At 53.5% G+C, this 21,777-nt stretch overlaps 7 protein-coding genes across 7 annotated transcripts; 5 read left to right on the top strand and 2 right to left on the bottom strand.

Moving 5' to 3' along the window:
* Nucleotides 1–224: 224 nt before the first annotated feature.
* On the top strand, nucleotides 225–4,142 carry CAOG_00165 (glycosyltransferase-like protein LARGE1). Its single transcript, XM_004364979.2, has 6 exons — nucleotides 225–330; nucleotides 1,178–2,952; nucleotides 3,085–3,200; nucleotides 3,337–3,618; nucleotides 3,731–3,896; nucleotides 3,998–4,142. The coding sequence occupies exons 1-6, from the start codon at nucleotides 246–248 to the stop codon at nucleotides 4,043–4,045; spliced, it is 2,472 nt and encodes an 823-aa protein (XP_004365036.2). The 5' UTR covers nucleotides 225–245; the 3' UTR covers nucleotides 4,046–4,142.
* A 121-nt stretch (nucleotides 4,143–4,263) lies between these two features.
* CAOG_00166 (hypothetical protein) lies at nucleotides 4,264–4,987 on the top strand (the record flags this gene model as incomplete). Its single annotated transcript, XM_004364980.1, has 3 exons — nucleotides 4,264–4,372; nucleotides 4,530–4,749; nucleotides 4,951–4,987. 3 exons carry the CDS (start codon nucleotides 4,264–4,266, stop codon nucleotides 4,985–4,987), a joined length of 366 nt encoding a protein of 121 aa, XP_004365037.1.
* A 1,556-nt stretch (nucleotides 4,988–6,543) lies between these two features.
* CAOG_00167 (guanine nucleotide-binding protein G(I)) lies at nucleotides 6,544–10,508 on the top strand. The gene is made up of 6 exons (XM_004364981.2): nucleotides 6,544–6,777; nucleotides 8,989–9,334; nucleotides 9,440–9,571; nucleotides 9,684–9,813; nucleotides 9,899–10,055; nucleotides 10,152–10,508. The coding sequence occupies exons 1-6, from the start codon at nucleotides 6,645–6,647 to the stop codon at nucleotides 10,229–10,231; spliced, it is 978 nt and encodes a 325-aa protein (XP_004365038.2). The 5' UTR covers nucleotides 6,544–6,644; the 3' UTR covers nucleotides 10,232–10,508.
* A 200-nt stretch (nucleotides 10,509–10,708) lies between these two features.
* On the top strand, nucleotides 10,709–13,465 carry CAOG_00168 (hypothetical protein). Its single transcript, XM_004364982.2, has 10 exons — nucleotides 10,709–10,809; nucleotides 10,979–11,158; nucleotides 11,321–11,539; nucleotides 11,622–11,871; nucleotides 11,969–12,316; nucleotides 12,416–12,545; nucleotides 12,649–12,814; nucleotides 12,900–12,989; nucleotides 13,085–13,150; nucleotides 13,265–13,465. Exons 1-10 carry the CDS (start codon nucleotides 10,741–10,743, stop codon nucleotides 13,376–13,378), a joined length of 1,632 nt encoding a protein of 543 aa, XP_004365039.1. The 5' UTR covers nucleotides 10,709–10,740; the 3' UTR covers nucleotides 13,379–13,465.
* A 504-nt stretch (nucleotides 13,466–13,969) lies between these two features.
* CAOG_00169 (hypothetical protein) lies at nucleotides 13,970–16,818 on the top strand (the record flags this gene model as incomplete). The annotated part of the gene is made up of 1 exon (XM_004364983.2): nucleotides 13,970–16,818. One exon carries the CDS (start codon nucleotides 13,970–13,972, stop codon nucleotides 16,715–16,717), a length of 2,748 nt encoding a protein of 915 aa, XP_004365040.1. The 3' UTR covers nucleotides 16,718–16,818.
* CAOG_00170 (hypothetical protein) lies at nucleotides 16,768–20,284 on the bottom strand. The gene is made up of 5 exons (XM_004364984.2): nucleotides 19,120–20,284; nucleotides 18,967–19,095; nucleotides 17,845–18,867; nucleotides 17,563–17,709; nucleotides 16,768–17,456 (listed from the first exon to the last, which is right to left on the bottom strand). The coding sequence occupies exons 1-5, from the start codon at nucleotides 20,011–20,013 to the stop codon at nucleotides 17,076–17,078; spliced, it is 2,574 nt and encodes an 857-aa protein (XP_004365041.2). The 5' UTR covers nucleotides 20,014–20,284; the 3' UTR covers nucleotides 16,768–17,075.
* Nucleotides 20,285–20,743: 459 nt separating this feature from the next.
* On the bottom strand, nucleotides 20,744–21,358 carry CAOG_00171 (thioredoxin domain-containing protein; the record flags this gene model as incomplete). Its single annotated transcript, XM_004364985.1, has 2 exons — nucleotides 20,744–21,253; nucleotides 21,287–21,358. 2 exons carry the CDS (start codon nucleotides 21,356–21,358, stop codon nucleotides 20,744–20,746), a joined length of 582 nt encoding a protein of 193 aa, XP_004365042.1.
* Nucleotides 21,359–21,777: the final 419 nt, after the last annotated feature.

The raw sequence follows: 21,777 nt of genomic DNA on the forward strand, positions 1-21,777 counted from the left end.
TTGTGTGTTTTCTTGCTCGATATATTTACGCATGTTATTGTCTACTTTGCTTTGTGTACATTGCTGTATGACTACTGTACAAACAATCCCCTTCTTAACTTTTTCACAAAGCGTCCGAATCGGACTCATTTTCCCTGACGATATGAAAGTTCTTTTCAATCAAACTCCTACAGTACTTCGATTCAACCGCCTCCGAATCCCGGACATTCAGTCTCAGTTTTCTCATTCTTTGGGTTTCCTCAATCATGAATTCCAGACTGGCTCGACGCATGGCGGTTTTCGCTGTCGTGGCTGTTGTGGCAGTTCTCGGCATTGCTCGCATGCGAGACGGTACGGCACTTTGTTGCGTTTGCACATTGGCTTGACTGCTCGTCATTAACGCGAGAGCGCTGCGTGGTCGTGTGTCTGGGTGGCGTTCTGCGTTTTGGTGGCATCGGCGTTTGTGGGTTCGGCAGCTAAATCGAACATTGTCCAAAAAAAAAAAAAAAAAAATCCAAAACGGCTGGTGTTGCGGTTCTCCTGCCCTCCCTCCTCGCCGCTGGGCGCCGCTCCGTCACCCAAGGCCCATCAGAGCTGCACCTCCTCATCATCGAGAGGTGGGGGTTGACGAGGGCGGCTTGCATTAGAAACCGGGGGATATGCCATCGGCCGATCGAAAAACTGACAACCTGTCAAATTCATCACACTCAGTTGGTTCCACCATTTTTTATATTATTTTTTTTCTTTCCACGGCTTGGCTGAAGCGATGCGTCTCCGTGTACCCCTTGCAACGTAGTCAACGCTGGTCGTCTTCTTTGAGTGGGGGGAGGGTGTGGATCTCGGTTGGCGGAGGACGCTGAGCGCGCACCCAGACTGACCCCATGCCGTCAAACCGTTTTCGAGATGGGCGGGCTGGATTCCGATTTCCGTCGTTTTTTATTTTGAGTCTTGGTCATTTTGTTTTCTCAATCTGCTGTTGATTGAATCGCACCTGGAGAGCGAGAGAGAGATTGTGTGAGAGAGATTGAGATTGTGTGAGAGAGGTTGTTTGCCTCTTTGAAACTGTCAAGCAGCAAAGAACGGACGCTTCTTTGTCAACCCTTTTTTTTTGTAATTTCTATTTGCCAACCCCGCCTCCCCTGCCTTGACAACTCAAACCATGCACCAAAAAACTTCCACATCCGCTTGCTGCTTGCAGAAGCCATGGCCGAGCGAAACAAGGTGCCGCCGTTCTTGACACGGAGCGCGGAATCCGCGAGCGACGAGCAGGCGCTTCGACAACTCCAGCTGGCCCAGGCTGAGGCCGTCCGACGCCAGGCTGCCTTCGACCAGACTGCGGACAGGCAGGACAGTCAGCTGCAAGAGCTCAGGCAGCGGCATGCACAGGAGCTGGCTGCACTGCAGACGCGCAACGACGCTGCCAGCATGCTCCTCAACAGCATCCAGACGGCGACCACGTACTTTGCCTCGGCCAAGCAGCGCCGCGACAGCACGGGCTCGCAGCAGTCTCCTCCTCCGGCTGGCGATGCTGCTGCTCAATGGGACGGCGCCACCCTGGTGCGGGAAATCCGCAACGCCGCCATGTCGCCCCGCGCCGCCACCTGCGAGACCATCCACATTGTGGTTGTGTGCGCTGGCTTCCGGTCGGTGCGCATGATGGTCCCGCTGCTCAAGTCCATTCTGTTCTACCGCACCAACCCCTTGCACCTCCACTTTGTCGTCGACGAGGCGTCGCGCGAGCCGATCGGCACCTTGATTGAGACGTGGAACTTGAGCCGCGTCGAGCTGTCGCTGTACGACCTGGCGCCGTTCGAGAGCAAGGTGGCGTCCATCCCGACCGTGCACTACTCGGGCAAGTTTGGCCTCATCAAGCTGGTCTTGGCCAACATTCTGCCAGAGTCGGTCACGCATGTGCTCAGCCTCGATACGGACTTGCTCTTCATGCGGGACGTGGCACACCTGTGGGGCCACTTTTCAGAGTTCACCGAGGACCAAATGTTTGGCCTGGTGGAAAACCAGTCAGAGTGGTACATTGAGCAGGAGGCGCGCAGCAGCAAGACCACCTCTGCCTCCAAGCTGTTGCCGAGCCTGCCGTGGCCCGCGCTGAGCCACGGTTTCAACACTGGCGTCATGCTTCTCCGCCTTGACCGCCTTCGCCTTCGTGCATGGGACGAGACTTGGCTGAGCGTGGCCATGAAGGAGTTGGCTCTCCGACCCGCTGGCAAGCAGACCACACAGCTCGCCGACCAGGACGTTATCAACGCGGTGGCTCTCACCCAGTCTTCGATCGTGTACCGCCTCCCGTGCACATGGAACCTCCAGCTGAGCGACAACTCGTTGGCGGCTCCTTGCGTGATTGCAGCGTTGAACGGCCACGACAGCGTCAAAAACTGGCAGGTTTCCACGTTTGCCCCCGAGGGCAACCCCAGCGACCCCAAGACGGTCATCTCCAAGCTCAAGAACGCGCCGGAAGCCGTCGGCATTGTCCACTTCAACTCACCCCGCAAGATGAAGGTGCAAAACGCCTTCACCGAGTACTACCGCCATCTCCACGCCACCTTTTCGCAGCTGGACGGCTCGACGCTCCGCCGCGAGCTCATCTCGTGTCGCCCCGAACTTCTCGACCCCGCAACGAGCTCGCACGCCATGCATTCAGAGGCCGAGGTCGAAAGCGACGATCCGTGCATCGAGTACCGTCTTGCAGCCAGCACCAAGCCGCGCACACACGTTTACTACTTTGACTACATTCCTCCCACAGCCAAGGAGACGGGCCAGGAGGTGACGTGGATTTCCCAAATGTCGTGGGATCGTCTGGGCATGCTCGAGCAGATTGCAGAGCGATGGAGCGGTCCGCTGTCGATTTCTCTCTACCTCAATGACTATGACGTTGATGATCTTGTTGACCATTTCGAGACCTCTGATATTCTCCGCACACGCAAGAACATTGCGTTGCATCTCGTGTTCAAGGAAGGAGTAAGTGGGAGGTTTTTTTGATTCAATTTTTTTTTTGTTGTTGTTGTTGTTGTTGTTGTTGTTGTTGTTGTTTTGTTTTGTGTTGCCTTGGTTTGGTGTTTCACTGACTGCCAAATGCAATTCTGCGTACAGACCCTCTTCCCTGTCAACTACTTGCGAAATGTGGCGCTGGACCATGCCACCACCCCGTATGTGTTCTTGGCCGACATCGACTTTTTGCCAAGCGCGCAGATGGCAACCTATTTGGCGTAAGTTGCCCCTTTCATCCCCACGCGCACCATGAACAACACGGCGATCTATAACGCGACCTTGCTCACCTCGCATTCATCTGTTTTTGCTTTGAACGCTGTGGCTTCTTCTTCTTCTTCTTCTTCTTCGGACCAGCTCCATGGCTGCAAGCCTCGACTTGGACAACAAGAACCTCCCGAAAGCTTTGGTTGTGCCAGCCTTCGAAACCTTCCACTACAAGTTTGCCTTCCCTGCCAACAAGAACAAGCTGAACTCGATGCTCGACGCCGAGTCGATTGTTTCCTTCCGCGCCAACGAGTGGCCGCGAGGGCACTCGCCGACCGATTTCAACAAGTTCCGACTGGCCACGGCGCCCTATGTTATTCAATGGCAAGAAGACTTTGAGCCGTACATTCTCGTTCGTCGAGATGTGCCCCGGTATGTGCACGCCGTTGTGTGGTTATTTTTTTTTTTTTTTGTCGTCTGTGTGTCTTGCCCTGCGCTCATTTTTGACGAGATAACGTGCTGTTTGATTGCGACTCCTCCACAGATACGACCCTCGCTTCCTGGGCTTTGGCTGGAACAAGGTCTCGCACATTTACGAGTTGATGAAGCGCGGCTACCAGTTCATTGTGGTGCCCGACGCCTTCTTGATTCACTTGCCACACAGCCCTTCGCCCGACATTCGCAAGTACCGCCGCGACGCCACATATCGGGTAAGGCCCACGATTTCAGAAGCTGGCTGCAGTGCTGGTCGGAAGCAAGCGCTCACTTGTTTGTCTTCTTGACGCTTTGATGCTTTGACTGTATTGTACAGACATGTCTTGCCAGGCTGAAGGAAGAATTCCAGCAACAATTCTCATAGTTGACACGTTTTAAGATTTGTGTATTGTTTTCTTTTGTATGATACGCTCAAGTTGGAGCATTATTAAATTCTTCTTGGTTGACGTAGTGTATTGCTCCTACTACCTATCGCAGCCGCGCAGTATACTGTACCTCGGTGTGGGCGCGGAGAGGGGCAGTCGTTGTTTCTCTCGCTCTGCGTTGACGCGTTCTGAGTTGGTTTGCCTTTGACTTGCAAGAATGGCAAACTACACACCCTCGGCAGCCATCCTGGCCATGATTCCACAGACACCCCCGCTTGCCAGCCAGGACTCTGATGTCAATCTCTTTGTGCGCTCGGCTCTTTTCCGTAAGCATGGGTCGGGGATGTTTTTGACAGTTTTGCCTTTTTTTTTTTTCTTTTTTTTTTTTCTTGGGACGCCACCTTTGGATCTTTTGTTTTCTTGCCTGCGCGACTCTTTACTTGTCATCTTGGTCACTGATCGTGGGCTTGCAAAACGACAAAGAATTCGTGCTCGAGTTCGGAGAGGCCTTCAATCTGTCGGATGACGTCCGCTTCCGAGCGCTTGAGCTGTTCAATGCATTCATGGACAGTGTTGTCAATGAAGTGATTGAGCTGTCAACTAAGCAACTCGAGCAGTCCAGCAGCTCGAGCAGCGCACCTCCGCCGGGGTCATCCATGCCAGATCGGACCACAAGGCAGACCAACGGTTCCATGGGCGCCCGGTAGGTGGTCAGATGATGCGTGGTTGTGCTCGTGCGTGGTAGCGGCCAGGAGCGAATGTGGGTGGGCTGCAGCGCACGATCACCGAGCTCACTGGACGAACGGAGCGCGATCCGCTTTCGGCGTCTTTGGAAGTTGCATGAGCGGGTATGAATGTCTCATCCTGCGCCACACGATCCGGAACGCGCGACGCTGGTTTGCAGCGAAGACGCGACAGTCGCGTGCGTGGTTTTGCTTTGAAGATTTTTTTTTTTTTTTTTTTTTTTGCTGTATCGGAGCGTATTGTATCTCGTTTTATTGTCATTTCCTACTTTTTGGTCTCACGGACCCGACCCTGTCCACAACAAAACAAAAAAACCAAAAAGCGTCGAGCCAGCAACAGGATTAACGCTGGACGCTCAAAACCTCCTCCAAACCCATTTAATGAGCGCACGATTGCGAATCATTACATGCATCTCGCTGGCTACAAAGGTATGGAATTCGGCGAAATAAATTGACTTTGGGCTGTCAACTTACGTCCATATGCTTGGACCATCCCCGCTCGCACCAGCTTGATTCTTCGGCGAGACAGTTGTCCATCTACGAGTATGCAATGCTGCTCGAGTTCCAATACACGCCGCAGCAAATTATTCAGGTCAGCGATCAGCCTCTCTGATTTTTGCCCCCTGCTGCCTCGACGTGCTGTCTCACTGGCAGTCACGCCACCGTCTGAGCAGAGCGAGCTTGATGTCTGCTGCCGTCTCAAGTTTGAGCTCCGCGTTCCGACAGTGTACAACCACATGCAGGACTTGTGCCAACAAGTCGTGCAATTGTAAGTCCTGGCACTTCCGCATCGCTCTGGATTCTGAATGGCACGCGCTGACGAGTTGGTTTCTACGGTTCTGAATGACGCGTAGTATTCACGACACGGAACTCGTCCCGGTGACGTTTCCACCAGATTTCGAGGAACAGCTTCGCGAGGAGTCTGTGCGCGTTCTTGAAGAGAGCTACATGGTGCTGAAAGCAACCGGAAGTCAGAGCGACACGACCTATCTCCAGCTCTTTGAGCGACGCCGAGCACACGCCGCTAGCGTGGTGCTGGCCACTGGCATCCATCTGATCGACGAGGAGCACGGCGACATTCGCGCCGCGTTTGTTGATTTTCGTAAGGCGAAATGTTTGTTGACCCTTTTTTTGGCCGTGTTGAGCCTTTTCGCGGCACGTTGAGAATGTGACAAATTGTCTGAGTCTGACAATTTTTTTTTTTGTTTGTTTCTTCTTTTCCTTGCGTTCTTTTCGTTTTTCTCTGCGTTTGCCGCTGTACCAAAATAGTTGCCGCTGTCTCCAGCCAAGTTATTGACATGTCCTTGACTTTGTGCGAGCGCGTGGTGACCACACATGTCGAGGATGAACCAGACACCGGCCGTACGTTGCTGAGCATGGAGTAGCGCCATATTTCGAGCTCTTGTTTTGCTCGAGTTTTGCTTGAGTTTGTTGTTGTCTGGCGACATTGGCTTCGATTGCACGGTTTTGAATGGATCGCGTGCACGTTTCGTTGGTCTCTTTCTTCTGTGGTGGCGCGTACTGGTGGCGTGCATCTGAAAGCACCAGACTCGCTTTCGTCCTCCGAGCTCCCCGAACTCGCAGGGTTTTTTAAGTTTGTGTTTTTATCAATGTCATGCTTTTGTTTTCGATGAGTAGAACTATTGTTTGCGCTCGTTTTGGTTGGTGTTGAAATACCGACATGCGTAGAAAACGGATTTCGAAAATGGCTTAAAACGGAATTCACAATTTCGAAACAGTCTTTTTTTTTTTCGAGTTTTCGTTAACTTTTTCTTAGTTTTTTTTTTTTTTTTTGTCTCTCCTTCTTCGCTTTGAGAAGCTTCCTCCCTGTTTCCTTGTTGGTGTTATTTTGGCCATGAGCTGCTGCATCAGTCCTCCACCTGACGAGGACACCCCCAGGACACCCAAGCAACAAAACCGCGCGATCGAGCGAGCGCTTGCGGTGGAGCGCCGCGTCGCCAAGCGAACCGTCAAAGTGCTGTTGCTCGGTATGGCGCCCACTGCACTCACACGCCACCAGCACCAGGCACTCGAGTGGCTCATTCTGAGACCAAAGCCCCCCGCTGCCCCGTTTCCAGCCAGAGCCACGAAGCGGCAGTTGCAGCGAGCGCGGGGAGGTGGAAGAGCGAAATGAGAGGGCGCTTTTTTTTAGCATAGCAATTGCGATTACCATACAACCGACGCTCGGGCAGTGCCTGGGCCCCCTATGATAGGGAGGGGGAGGGGGGAGGCCGCGCGTGTGCATCCAGACACTGTTGAGCACTCTGGGGACGACGGAGTCTTCTGTGAGCTCGACTCCTCGGACGCTGCTGGAACGCGGAAAAAGCACTGGCAAAAAAAAAAAAAAAAAAAAAAGCACAAATGGCTTTTTTCTTTCATTCTCATTGTCAGCTTTTTTTTTTTCTTTTCTTTTCGAACTGCTGATAATATCCGTTTTGCGCTCCTCCTCAGTCGACGACTCGTGTCCTTCTCGGTGCGTCCGTGGACGGTATTCTCGTTGACGGGATGCGCCGAAGAGGGCGAAACGGCAGGCGAGTCTGTGTGCTTTGGGATCATGACGGATGATTTTTTTTTTTTTTTTTGTCTTTGTGAATGGCGTATCTCGCTCGCTCTCTCTCGCTCTGAGACGTTTCCAGATGGCGGGTTGCAAAACTGGGAGGAGGAGAGACTAGGCATTGTCATGTCGGACACTGGGAGACGCTGAGCATGCAGGCACGAGTGCACCAGACGGAAAACGAACCACCAGAATCGAAATAGGTGTGAAAAAAAGCCGAGCTTGTGGTGAATCTCAGCTCAGCACGGTTGTCGACACAGAGAGCAAGGGGGTGTGGGGGCTGGCGTGGCGTCTGGGCCCTCGTCGTGGCCTGGGGCTGGTCGCTCATTCAGGCGATTCTATGCACTGCAAGCAACAGCAGTTCGCCCGATATCGGCCAACAACCAAAAAAAAAAAAAAAAAATGAAAAACAAAAAAACGATGAAAAAAAAAAACCCAAACAACTGGTCCCCGACCCGAGCGACCCTTGCAGTTGCGTTGCCAACAGTGACGCTGTTGCACGAATGGAGGGCGCCTCTTGAGCCATGCTTCATTTGGCAATCATGATCCGTGATGATGCCAGAACGGTCTGCACACAAGCATCGCCCGACTCTTTTTTTTTTTTTCTTGTTTTTCTGTATTTTTTGCCTTCTTTTGTTTTCGAGGCTCCGTTTGATACGCGCTTGAGTCAAGGCGAAAGTGGGGATGCAGAGCGAGCGATGTGCAAACCACGCATAAAATAGAGATCGTGTGCAACGTGCCATTGCTGGTGCTGGTGGTGCAATGACGGAGGACACGCAGAGCACACAACAACAGTATTTCACTCGGCAACGAGAGCAAACAGCGGTATGCTTTTTTGACTCGACCGAAATAACAAAATAACAAAATAACAAAAAAAAAAAAAAAAAGCAAGATTCAATCCAAACAAAGCGCGTTTTTTTCCATACCAGCATGGACTCTATCCGCAATGACACACACTCGCCCATCCCCCATCGACCTCTCTCTCCTCCGAAATCGACAGCATCGAGCTCCACCTTGATTCAAAAAAAATTGCCGCGAAAGGAACGAGAGCGACCGATTTGCAGATTTCGCCTCGATTTCCGGCGAGATCATGAATGCACTCATTCGTGGTCTGAAACGGAGGATATTGCCATTCCGAGCGACGCGCAAATTGGAAACAAAATCTCGGCATCGCTCACGTTTCAACAAACAAGCACAACAATAACAACGCATTTTTAACTGCAATAACAACAGCAATAACAACAGCAACAATAGCAACAACAACAAAGAAACGCAAATAGCCTCCTCCACGCCTGGCTCTCTCCGCTGCGTTGGCAACAGCCAAGAGTTCTCGCGTTGCGGAATTCGAGATGTGGCTGACCAACTTCGGGACGCCAGGTCGGCTGGGCTTTGGTGGTTGTTCGGGATTTTGTTTTGTTTTTGTTTTTATGCTTTTGTTGTTTTGTTTATGTTTTGAACAAGCCGAGGTTCCCGGTGGTTTGTCATTCAGATCTTCTTGATCACTCCCGAGTGTTGATATCGACAGAACGCACGCACACACTCACACACACACACACACACTTGTGCATACAGTATTTTCTTTCGGGGGCGTTGACTCATTTTGCTCGGATCTCACCCTCGTTTTTTGTTTTTCTCCGTCCTTTAGGCGCGGGCGAATCAGGAAAGAGCACCGTCCAACGTGCCATGAAGGCAGTCCACTCACCCGAGGGATTGACTGCCGAGGAATGCGAACGACGAATGGAAGCCATCTTTCTGCACGTCTGCGATAGCGCTCGAACGATCGCAACTGCCATGACGGCGATGCGGATACCATTCACCGATCCTGAGAACTGCCAGCCGTGCGTCGCGCTCCTGGAAGCAGCTGCTGGACAGCACCCTGTTGAGTGGGACAACTCCCTGCTGATGGCGTGCCGCACACTCTGGGCCGATCAAGGCTTCCGACTGTGCTTTTCCCGATCCCGCGAATACCAGCTCAACGATAACACAGACTAGTGCGTGTGTTGTGCTGTGCCTGCGTGAGAGCGAGAGAGAGAGAGAGAGCACGAGAGCGAGAGCACGAAATTCTGACCTTTTTGTGCGCCAATGCTTCCTTGTAGTTTTTTCAATGCGCTCGATCGATTGACCAGTCTCAACTACGTCCCGACCCCACTCGATGTCTTTCGCAGCCGAGCCAAGACCGTTGGCATCTACGAGACGAGAATTAACTTTCCGAACAATATCTTGTGCACGTAAGTGATGTTTTTGTACGAGCGCTGCATGCACACTTTGGTCACACCTTGGTGGCGTGCTGTCTCTCGCTGACTTCTCGCTGCTTTGGTTTTTTTTTTCGGATGCTCCCAGGGTTACAGATGTTGGTGGGCAGCAGTCTGAGCGCAGGAAATGGGCGCAGTGCTTTGCCGGAGTGACAGCCATCATTTTCGTTGTAGCGACAAGCGAATACGACCAACTTTTGCGCGAAGACGGACGAACTGTACGCACTCCTCCCTCGCTTTTTTTTTTGAAAACCCCGACGGTGTTTCTTTTTATGATTGTCTCTGACTGCCCGTGCCTCACAGAATCGACTGCGAGAGGCGTTCAGAGTCTTTCGAGAGGTGTGGGAGGACCGCTTTCTCGCGACGACCCCAATTATCTTGTTTCTCAACAAAACGGACTTGCTGGCAGCCAAGCTGCCCATTTCGGACTTTCGAGTCCACTTCCCCGAGTACAACCAAGGTACGTGTTGGTTTCATGGATTGGATGGGAGTTGGATGTGTTGATTTACATTCGCTGACTTTGCATTCCTCCCATTGGGTGCATTGCCATTTGCAGAGGTCGCCGATTACGAGAGCGTGACCCAGTATTTGATTCGGCGCTTGCACAAACTGGGCGCCAGGCCAACGTCAATCTGAAACGACAACTGTACCCGCACTTGACTTGTGCAGTCGATCCCGACCTGATGCGGCGTATCTTTCTCACGGTGAAAGACATCATTGTCGGCTCAATGCTTGACAACCAGGGTCTGGTATGACAAGCCTCCAAGCCCCCACCAAGCCCAGCCAAAGTATTGTTTCTGTTCGTTAACTGCTTCTTGTTGTTATTTCTATTTGGTTGTCCTGTCCGTTTCATTGTTAAGTGCCCATACCCTCCACTCCCCTCCCCTCATAATACATTAGTTCAATTTTCCAATGTTTGGAGCTCGCTTGTGTCCGATTGCTGCTCTCTCATGGGATGAGCAACTCAGAAAATGCCTTTTGAATCTCACGTCATGCCGTGTTGCCTTTCGCCTTGTTCGACGCCGTGGATTTTTAAGACTACATTGTCTCACCACTACTTCTCAACCAACTGAATTGAACTCAGCTACGATACGATACGGTCCAGTCCACTCACACATTTTACATCGTTTCGGACTAACGTAAAAATGTCGAGTCGAGCGCCGTCTGCAGCGGTTCCCGTGGTGAACGCCCAGGGCAAAGTCAGCATGCAAATGGTACTGCATCAGCTGCTTTTCCATCCCAATGACGATTGCATTTTGAGCTATGCGCCCCCAGAGCCGGATCATTGTCGTGCACAGTGTTGGAACAGTCGTGGATTTGCATTGAGTTTGGCTCACTGGCTGATGAACATGCATGCATTTGGTCCGGGGGGCCCTTCCTCAGGTCAAAGTGCAACGGTACACTGCAGGCAAGCGACCAGAGTATGCAGGCGAGGCTGCGCGGGACTATGCGAGCTCGGACGACGACGCGGACGACGACGCGGACGACTTTAGCACACGACGAGCAGCGAAGGCATCGCAGCCATCGACCAAGGCAGGACCCTCTGCTGCGACAGTCACTCATGTATGGCGACGATCAATGGGGGGAACATGGAGGTCGCCGCGGGGGTGGGGGTGAAAAGCGAATGTGTGATCTTGCCTCAGTGAGCTCGATTTCTCATTCTGTTCCGGGTTCTGGCGGTGTGGCAATGACAATGGATGAATGGCGTCTGGATTCGTATTGCAGGCTCCTGTTGATGACCGGAGGCTCAGGCGGTTGGAGCAGTACAGTCACGGCGATGGCGATGGCGCCGCTCCAAGCAGACAGCGCCAAGTGTTTCAAGCAGAAGTGATTTCGTCGAGCGCTCCCCGGCGCGACCGTGGCAGTGATCACGATGATGACGACGACGATGACGACGAGGCAGACGCTCGGCGGAGTCGAGTTTTGCAAAGAGGTGTTGCAATGGTAATACTTTCGTTCCGTTTGTTTGTTTGTTTGTTTGTTTGATGGTTTGAGGTCCTCCCCTCACTTGTCTGCTGATTGACAGGTGATCACTCGTGATACAGCAAAAGCAGAACATCCTTCGGAGTCTCGCAATGTTGAAGCAGACCGGGATGATGATGGCGACGAGGACGACGACGAAATGGAGCAGCGGCGCGCTCGGATGCGGGAGCGGGCTCGCAACCGTCGAGAAGAGGACGACGAGAGAGAAGATGAGGAACGGCGTCAAGCACGGCAGCGTCACGATCAACAGGCTGTGCAAAGCTCGTCAGCACCTGTGCACGCCGCGTTGCGAGGTAGGTTTTCAACTCGAAGCTGTTGAAAGATGCGCTCGTTTGCACCCTCACATGTGCGATGGTTTCTCTTCTTTTGATTACTTTGGTGTTTGAGCAGATGCGCGTTCACAACCACCTCGTAGACGTCACGACAGTGGGTCGGAATCTGGCAGCGGCGGCGAAAGTGGCAGTGAATCAGGCTCAGAGTCAGGCTCGGGCTCGGGCTCGGGCTCGGGCTCTGGGAGCGACTCGTACTCTGACTCTTCATCCGAGGAGGAGGAGGATGTGCCCTTGTTCAAGCCAGTCTTTGTCAAAAAGAGCATGCGCACAACTGTCAAGGATGCTGAAACCGAAGAAGCCGAATACGCTCGTCTCGAAGAGGAGGAAATTGCCAAGGCCGCAGAGCGCAAAAAGGAAGCTGCCGAGCTGCTGGAAGCCATATCGCGCAGAGAAGCAGAGAGTAAAGGTAAGAAGGTCTCAAGCGCAATGGTGTGGCTTTCCGATTTTGGCTCAACAATCTCATCAACTTTGTTTTTTGTTTTCTTTTTTGGTTTGGCTGGGGCAGCTGCCGCGTCAAAGGTCGACTCTGCCTTCGATGTGGACGACGAAGACAAGGAAAACGACGAAGTCGAAATTGAACTTTGGCGTGTCCGGGAGTTGCTTCGCATCAAACGCGACCGAGATGAGCGTGATGCGTACGTAGAACTTTTGAAACTTTTTGTTTGCATTTGAGCCCCGTTTTGAGGTTTGATCTGCTCTGCGCTAACTTGCTGGTTTCGGGTGCTACACTGAACGCAGACTCATTGCTGAACGGGAGGAAGCGGAGCGTTGGCGCAACATGACGGAAGAAGAGCGCGCCGCGGAGCGTGCAAAGTTTGGCAAGCCAGAGTCTGGAGACAAGGACGAGCCGAAGAGCAAAATGCGATTCATGCAACGCTACTATCATAAGGGTGCCTTCTCTGTGGTACGTGGGCAGGGTGTGCGATGAGTAGCGTAATGCTTTGGCTCTTGTTGTTTTCTGACTTGAATGTCGAACAAACAAACAACAGGATGAAAACGATCCGCTGTTCAAGCGCGACTTTACTGTTCCGACGGGCGAGGATTTGATAGACAAGTCCACTCTTCCCAAGGCCATGCAGGTTTGTCGCGCGGCTTTGCAACGTCTTGGGAGTGCGGTCTTTGAGTTTCCAAACTGACTCACTTTTTTTTTTGTTTTCTTCGTTCTTGGGTGCAGGTCAAGAACTTTGGCAAGATTGGCCGCTCAAAGTACACACATTTGGCCGACCAGGATACTTCTAAGGTGGGTTTGGTGCCGGAGGGGGGGGGTCGGTGTGTTTACGGCGGTTTTCAACATGAGCCTGATTTTTTTCTCGCTGTCTGTCTCTCTCACACACACGTCTTATTATTGCGATAGGATTCAATGTGGAATGACAAGCGCAATCCGTTGAATATGCAGGTGCTGAGCAGGCAAGGAGGCTTGAAGGACCCAAGCCAGCATCCGCACAAACGGCGACGAGATGAAATGTAGAAACGCGCGCCCTTGAGAGTTGTTGCACAAACAGCGAAAAGCCTCTTTGTATCGTTCTGTGAATGTTAACAAGCGCTTCACCGACCGTACTCCAGACTTCCATTTTTGTTGTTGTTGTTTGTTTTGTTGCTTGTGTCGTACCCAACACCCAAAGACCTTCCATTCTTGGTTGGTTTCATTTTTTTTTTTTTTTTTTTGTTCTACTTTTTCCTTTGTTCATTTTTTTTTTCTTTCATTTTCTTTGCTTCTTTGCTTCTTTGCTTTTGTTTCTCTTCTTCTTTTCTTCTTTGCTTTTCTCGTCTTTGATTTGTGTTTCTTGGTTGTTTTTTTCCATTCAGTTTTACTTTTCTTTTTTTTTACAAGCCTTGTGTTTGTTTCCTTTTCCATTTTTTCAAAACTTCACCGCAAAACAAGTCTATTTTTTTTTTTTTTTTTTTTTATTACACTTTCGCTTTTTGCTTTGAGTTTTAGGTTTTTTTTTTTTTTTTTTTTTTATTGTTGCTTTTGCTCTGTTTTTTTTTTTTTTTTTTTTTTTTTTGTTTTGTTTGGTTTTTTCATCCAACGACGTGCGGGGAGGTGGAAAGTGGGAACATGCCAGCGGATATCGAGGCGTTCAACCGGCAGGCGGCCGAGATTGACGAGTGGTTTGGCCTGCTTGAGCCGAGCGAGCGAACCACCATTCTGTGCTCGCTGCTGCAGCACTGCAACCCGCTCGAGGTCCGCTTCCTGTCGACCGTGCTCGACGAGATTGCATCCCGCGACTACTACCACCTCCGCTCGCTCGAGACCTGGGCGAACAGCGTCGAGTACCTCGTCGAGCTCGATGTCCAGACAACCAGGCAGCTCAATGCCGCGCACGCCGCGTTTGCCGCCGCGCCACCAAGCACTGCTACCACGACTGCTGCTGCTGCTGCTACTTTTGCGAATGGCAAGCACCCGCCAGGCACCGGTGGCGGTGGCGGTGGCGCTGGCGCTGGCGGATCACCATCATCATCATCGTCCTTGTCCTCGTCGAACTCGTCCTCAGCTTCCTCCTCGTCGTCGTCCACAGTCCACAGAATTCTGTCCAAATTGGCCCAGCGATTGCTCGAGTTGCTGCCGCTGCTGCACGTTCGCAACTACCAGGCGTCGTCGCGGTACTTCCCGCTCATCCAGCGCGTGTTTGACCACTCGATCGACGCGTCCAACGCCGGGATACAGCAGCACCAGGACGAGCAGCCATATGAGTTTGCCAACCACTGCCGCACCATTCTCACGCTTGCACTGACCCACCCGTCCTTTACGTTTCACCAAAAGGAAACAGTCATGGGCCTGCTACAGCGTCTTCTCTTCCTCAGCGGCCTGCGCGAGGGCGAAGAAGACGAAGAAGACGAGTCCAACCGCCAACCCGACACGACGACCGGAGCGGTTGCTGGCGGCGAAGCGCAGTCCAAGGATCCCGTGGAAGGAGCGTCAGCATCATCATTGTCGTTAGTAGACACTGCCTCCACCGATGGAGCTGGTGCCAACAGCGCTGCTCTTCCTTCCGTGCCGCCTTCCGCGACGCCGTCCGCCGAGAGCAATGCGCGACGAGGAACCGTGCGGCACTCCCATCCAGCTGCCGTCAAGCGGCCCCACTCGTTCATGGACCATCCGCAGTCCATGCTGGGCTTTTTGCAGTTCCTCAAACCTGACTTTACCACTTCGTTCTCCTCGCTCGAAGCGCAGAATCACGAAGTCGCAACCACAGCACAAGTGTCGCCAAACATATCGCGCGGCAATTCGTCCGACCGTGTGCTAGAGCACTTGCACGACAAGCAACAATCCGCGGACGCGCCACCTCCTCGAAGAAACGGCGCAGGACAACACTTTGCATCCAATCACATCCAAACAGGCGGATCTGCATTTGGACCGACCTCCTTTTTCGCCCACAGCGCCAACCCGCAGACATCCGTCCCAGCCGTGCAACTCGCTGCGCGTCCTGCATCCTATGCGTCGCCCGCTGGCGAGCTCAAACCAGTGCGCCAGGCCCCGCCTCCCCCAGTCGCTGCAGCAGCCGCACAATCGTCGCATGCTTTGCAGCAATCCCACTCCACGCCGGCTGCGCCACTACATCACAATCATCAACAACAACAGCATCATCATCATGTCTCTCATCACACCCCCGCTTCTACTCCAGCACTCCACATGCAACAGACACCGCCATCTGCATCCCAACAATTCCATTTGCAGCAATATCGGCAACACCACCAGCAATCTGAGCCGTCCATCGCATCTCCCGCGCCTGCCGCGTCAAAGGCGGCGCAGTCTCCACCCAAAGGGCAGACATCGTATCAAAATATCGACATTCCTTTGTGGCTGAGAGGCTTGCGATTGCACAAGTACGCGCCCCTGTTTGAGACCATGACCATCGAAGACATGCTGCAGCTCACAGAGTCGCAGTTGCTCGGCTGGGGCATGACTGCGGGTGCCAGCAAAAAGCTGTTAGTGCAGCTGGATGAACTGCGTCGCACCAACCTTCCCTCGGCGGATCGCCGGTCGCGGGGATCGGTCAACTCGAATGAGGACGATGCATCAGGCACTGCTGGTGTCGGCAAGTCCAGCAAGGCTGCGCGCCTTGCAGAGGCCGCCGAGGAGCACATTTACGATGAGATTTACACTGACGGCGGCGATATCGTTCCCAAGCCCAACAAGGCGGCTTCGGCAAGGCCACCCATGCCTGCACCAACAGCCGAGCGTCCAGTATCTCAGATCCACCCCATTCGAACTGCGCCGAGTAAGCCGGCACCAGCGGCCGCCCACGCTTCGCCAGTGCCAATCCGTTCCGACACTACGCAACCGCATTCGCCTCGCCCCGTCCCTGCTCAGCGCGAGCGTAAGACCAGTAGCTCCAGCAATGTTGCCGCCAACACCGCCAGTGGCACTCCGGCGTCGGAAGCTCGGCCTGCAATGCCGCTACCTCAGAATCAGAACGGACCAAGTGCGCCAGTGACGTTACCCACTACTGCTGCTGCTGCTGCCGCTGCCCCGACCAAGGAAAAACCTCAAATCAAGCAACGAGCGAGCTCCTCGACGTCATTGGCTGTATCGACTCACTCATCGGGCTCGGCAACGCCCGTCACTCCTGGGCCAGCTTCCCCTCGCGCCGCCCCCATCAACCCTGGACCCACGTCCCCTCGTCTCAACAACGCTGGTGTCGTTCCTGCCTCGGGCCCTTCTGGTACTCTTCCAGTCGCCGCCGCGGCAGTATCTCTCCCTTTCTGCTTCAACTGCGGGGAGGAAGGACATGTTGGTCATGAATGCCCAGTGCGCAATATTGATGCCGATGTGCACGAGTCGCTTGCACACAGCTTTGCATGAGCGTTTGGCGGTTGAGGACAACAACAGCAACAACATTTATGAAAAGGTTGTCCATGGTTTAGGCGTTTATCATTCTTTGTAAAAACAAAACAAAACAAAACTAAAAGTCAAGGCCAAAACAACATTGTCGCAGACTAACCGAATCGAAAAAAAAAAACAAAGGTAGCAGACAAACGAGAAGGAGGAGAACCTGCTTCATGGTTTGAGGCAAAGAAGAAACTTGGAAAGAACAATGAAGCAGAAACGAACAGGGAAAACAATAGGGCCGATTTGGTCATCAAACATCGGGACACGAAGCCTAGAAAGACGAGTGAACAAGGGAAGGAGAGAGACAAAGAGCAAGGATAAAATGCCATCATTAATAGGCAGGCTTGAGCAGACTCGACAAGAACGAAACCCAATTCTTGACTTCCGAGTCCGAGTCTCCAGCGAGAACGTAGGTGCGGGCAGGCGTCTTGATCTCAAACGCAAACTGACGGTTGTGCTTCTCCTTCGGGACAACGTAAACGGCGTCGTCATTCTGGCGCTCGCCCAGAATAATTTGGCCGAGCGGCTCCTTCTCCTTGTCGTTCTTGTAGTACCGAATTTCTTTGAGCTCTTCCTTGAACACAAACCAGCGCTTGCGCCAGCCCTTGTTGGAGCCCCCTTGCTTGACGAGGTAGCCCTTAACAATCTTGGGCGGCCGCGTTTCGGGGTTTTTGCCGCGCGAGTTCATTTCGCGCACCAGGCAAGTCACCCACTACATCGAATGGAAGAAGTCATGGGGGAAAAAAAGTTAATGCAATGGCCACAATGAGTCATTCGGCGTTGGCAACAGGAGGGCAAAAAGGATTGGAGGAACATACCGCCTTGCTGCCGGCCTCTGTATCGTCGTACAGATAGAAGGTGCGACCTTCCGTCACAATCTCAAAGCAAAAGTCCTTCTTGGCGGTGTGGTTGTCGCGGATGGCAGTGCATGTGCTGAGATCGATGGTTCCAGCTGGCGCAGCGTCCTGAGTATGTTTTTGCAAAGCACCAACGCATGCCGCAAGGGTCAGGACACCAGCACAAAAACACCACTTGTTTGTTTGCGAGCAAAGAAGGCCCTTTGCGTCGTCCACAAATCAAAACGACGACCAACAACTCACCATGACCTTCTTGTAGTAGTGCAGGGACAAATCGCGCAGAACAAACCAACGCTTCTTCCAGTTCTTGTTGTGGCCACCCTGCTTTGTGAGGAAGCCCTCAAATGTGGCGGGACGCGCAGTCGAGCTCGAGGCAGCAGCGTCAGGGGAAGCGCCGTCCACGGACGCGGGTGCAGCAGATGGAGCAGACGACGACGCCTCGGCGGTCGGGATGCGGCTGCCCTCAAAAGAGACGTCCTCGTACTCGCTCGTTGAGGCGGGGCGCTGGGTTGCCGTTGTGTTGTGGCGCGGGTTGAACACCGACGTGGCATCGACCTGGGCAATAGCCTCGGGCTTGGCACGGGCGTCCGTCATGGCATCAGTGTTCTTTCGGGAGCCGATGGACGACAGTGACGAAGAACGATCGGAAGAAGAGTGCTTGTTCAGAATAATCACACCAGCGGGTTGCGGCTGAACGACCTGGGCGGCGATCGAGCGGAGCATGTCTGGGTCGACATCGTCGTAAGCCTCGCCGTCACTAACGTCGCTGTCGTTCACAGTCGGGGAAAACACGGATGCGCGCACGCTCGAACGGGCGGGGGAAGATGTCGAGCTGGTTGCTGTCGCAGCAGCTGCTGCTGCTGCTGCAGCGACCGGCTGTTTCTCAGCACCTTCGGTCTTGGCGTCACTCGTGATGTCAACCGGATCCACATCGTCGTAGAGGTCACCGTCATCGGCATCGGCATCCGCCTTTGCCTGTGCCGGAGCGGCATCCGCCTTGACAGCGTCCTCCGTCGCTGCAGCCGTCTGGAGAGCAGCGATGCGAGCAACCGTCGCTTCGGAGGGCTTCTCGGTGAAGTCAATGTCAATGTAGTTGGCAGCCGCGTCGCTTTCTGCACTGGCAGTCCGGTCCCGCGTCACTTCCGAGTACGTCTCCTTGATCAGCGAGTAGGTGGTTGGCGGATCGCTCGACACCACATGCAGAGGCAAGTCTGACACCGTTGCCACAACCATGCCAACAATCATGTCGTCAATGTCGCCCAGCGTCTGTCAGAGAAACAAGAATGATTACGTTCGTTATTTTAGTACGTGAGCAACGTCAGTCCAAGTCCGACGAGGACCGCAAATGCAGATCTGGGTGCTTACATTGGGACGAGATGATTCTTCGGCAGCAGCGGGCGCGGCGACGGGATCGGCCGCGGGAGCCTCGGCGACGGGCTCGGCAGCTTCGGTAACAGGTTCAGTAACAGGCTCGGCCACAGCCTCGGTTACAGCCTCGGTTACAGCCTCGGTTACAGCCTCGGTTACAGCCTCGGTTACAGGCGCAACTGCAGCTTCGACAACAGCTTCGACGACAGCTGCAATGACAGCTTCAGCAACAGCCTCAACCACCTGCTCATCCGCCGACTCCACCGAGTTGGACTCGGGGACAGCGTCCGCTGGGTCTGCGACAGTGCCGACGTCTTCGTACAGGTCCTCGGCAGCATCGTTGAGCTGAGCAGACGCGAACGAGTTGACCTCTGGAGCAGCAGCAACAATTGATGCAGCCTGGTGTTGAGGGTGGCTCTGCGGGTTGTTGTTGTTGTTGTTGTTGTTGACGTTGGGTCCGCCAAGCTGAGCCTGAAGCTCAGTGATTTGGATTTCCAGCTCGTTCTGCTTGACAGCTGCGGCGGCCATTGCGGTTGCGGTCGCAGCCTCAGCGCTCTGGATGCGGATGAGCAGCCTCGAGGCCTCCCGCTGCAGCGTAGCCTCGCGCTCCTGCGCCAGATGCAGCTGCTGGCTGAGCTCTAGCTCGCGCTGGCGGGTGCCGACGTCCTTGTCCTTGGCAGAGCGAGCGGCCTGCGCTTCGAGCTCGGCGACCTTGGCACGGAGCGCGGCATTCTCGGCCTCCTTCTCACGGAGCCGCGCCTGGGTCTGCTCACTGACCGCCGCCGCCTGCTGCTGCTCGGATGCAGTCGTGGGTGTGGACGGGCCGACCATGGACACGACGCGGCTGTTTGGGCGAGTCGAGCGCGGATTGATGGTGTTCATCTCGGCAGTCGCAACGGCCGTAACGTGCTCAAAGAACTGCTTGGCCTTGGACACTGGCAGCAGGCCGCCATTCGTGTCGTGGTGCTGCTCTGCTCCTCCAGTCGTCGCCTCGGCGAGTCCGTCTCTCGTCGTTGTCGTCGTCGTCGTCGCTGGCTGGCTCATTGTTGTTGTTGTGCTGGTGTTTTTTGTGTTTTTTGTTTTTGTACTGTCGTCTTCTGTCTCTGATGGCTGCGATTCACCCCGCGAATCCGACGTGGCACTCGAATAGTGTCAAATGGCGACGTGTGCTTTTTGTAGTGGATTTCCGCGCGCGCGTCCCGCTTTTGCGTTTGGCAGTCGAACTTGTTGCTCAGACGAAAAGGCAAAAAGTCAAAATTCAAAACCAAAAAAGAGAAAAAATCGAAAAAATAATAATAATAATAAAAAATAAAATTGAAAAAAAAAAAGCAATGATGAACAGTTAAAACGGATTTGAGTTTGGACGTCAAGAAGAGCAGAAAGTGTGGAAAGGCATGGAGGAAGAAGAAACAGACAACAATAGATCTGTAAAGACATATTCAACCATCTCAGCAGCCACCAATCCACAGGGGGAAAAAGCTCTGCAGCTTCTGAGAAAGTGCCAAAAACTGCAACAACCAGAACGAAGCATGCATCCCTCCCGAACATCAACACCTCTGAGAAAAAGCCAAAGTACAAGGAATAGCTTTAATACCAGAGCTAACATCACATCGAAATGCAATTAGCTTGGAGGTTTGGACGGCGCACGTCCGTGAACGGTAATCTTCAAACTGGTGCTTGCTCAAGACCAGCCGAGTGCTAGGCTCAAGACCAGACAGACGGCGCTTCCTCAAGAACAGAGCCAAAAACTCTCAAAACCCGACCAGATGCCTGCTCAAAGCTCGTCGTTGCCGGGAAGGGCCAGCGTCGGCGGCTTAAACCGCTCGATGGCATCCCGCATGCCCGCAAGCAGCTCGTCGAGCGTGCCGTAGTAATGGTTGTACACTCGCTCATGGCCGAACGTGTTGTGGATGTCGTCACGGACCTTGCCCGATGGATCGATGAAGAGCACGCGCGGAAAGTACGCGCCGTCCGGGGAGAGTTGGAGTGCCAGCTCGCCCTCGTGTGGCTCCTCGGCATCGTGCACGTTAATCATGACAAACTCGTTGCTCAGGTCGCGCGCGGCTTCCGAAGCAGCAAACTGGGGTGCGAGTCGGCGGGTGTTCTCGCTCGCCGTCTTGTGAATGACCACCATCGCTGGTCGGCCCGTCTGGCGTGCGTGTCGCATGCCTTCGCGCAATCGATACCACTTGATGTTGTCGCCCCAGCCGCGCGCCCAGCTGGAGCCCCTGCGGAGGTGCGGCAGCTTGTTCAGCGGCGTCTCGCTCGCCTCTGTCTCGAGCGCCTGCGTTCCCCACGCCGCCGCGCACAGCGTCACCAGCACAACAAGGGCCAGCGTGGCTATGCTGATCGAGTGGCGATTCTTGGTCTGTCGCTTGTTCGTGGTCATTCCTTCTTGCAAATCTGTCAGCAGCAATTCAGCAATTTGGTGAACAATCCTTAGCACAAAGGAAGGACTGCTCAATTTTTGTTGTGTTTCTTTTTTCCCGTGCTATGCTGCTTGTTCATGTGCTCGTGAATCACAGTATGAATGGTTGTCTGCGCTTGTTGTTGCTGCTCTGCGGGAGGAAGCCGATCCGTTTGCCCCAATTGCTGCTGCACTCATAGTACTTTCTCTACTTCGTTCGTTTCGCAGATGGCACTCCAGCCCGGCGCTCTTGAAGCAAGACCCACTCTTTCTGGCAGACACCCTTTCTTTTGACCAGACTGAGTCTGAGTGTCGATCATTCGAGTTGGAAGGTGCTGAAATTGGGAATTTCTGCTTTTTCTTCCAATTCGGTTTATTTTTATTATTTATGAAATTGATGT

The sequence above is a fragment of the Capsaspora owczarzaki genome (genome assembly GCF_000151315.2).
Source record: "Capsaspora owczarzaki ATCC 30864 unplaced genomic scaffold supercont2.1, whole genome shotgun sequence".
Taxonomy (NCBI): domain Eukaryota; class Filasterea; order Ministeriida; family Capsasporidae; genus Capsaspora; species Capsaspora owczarzaki.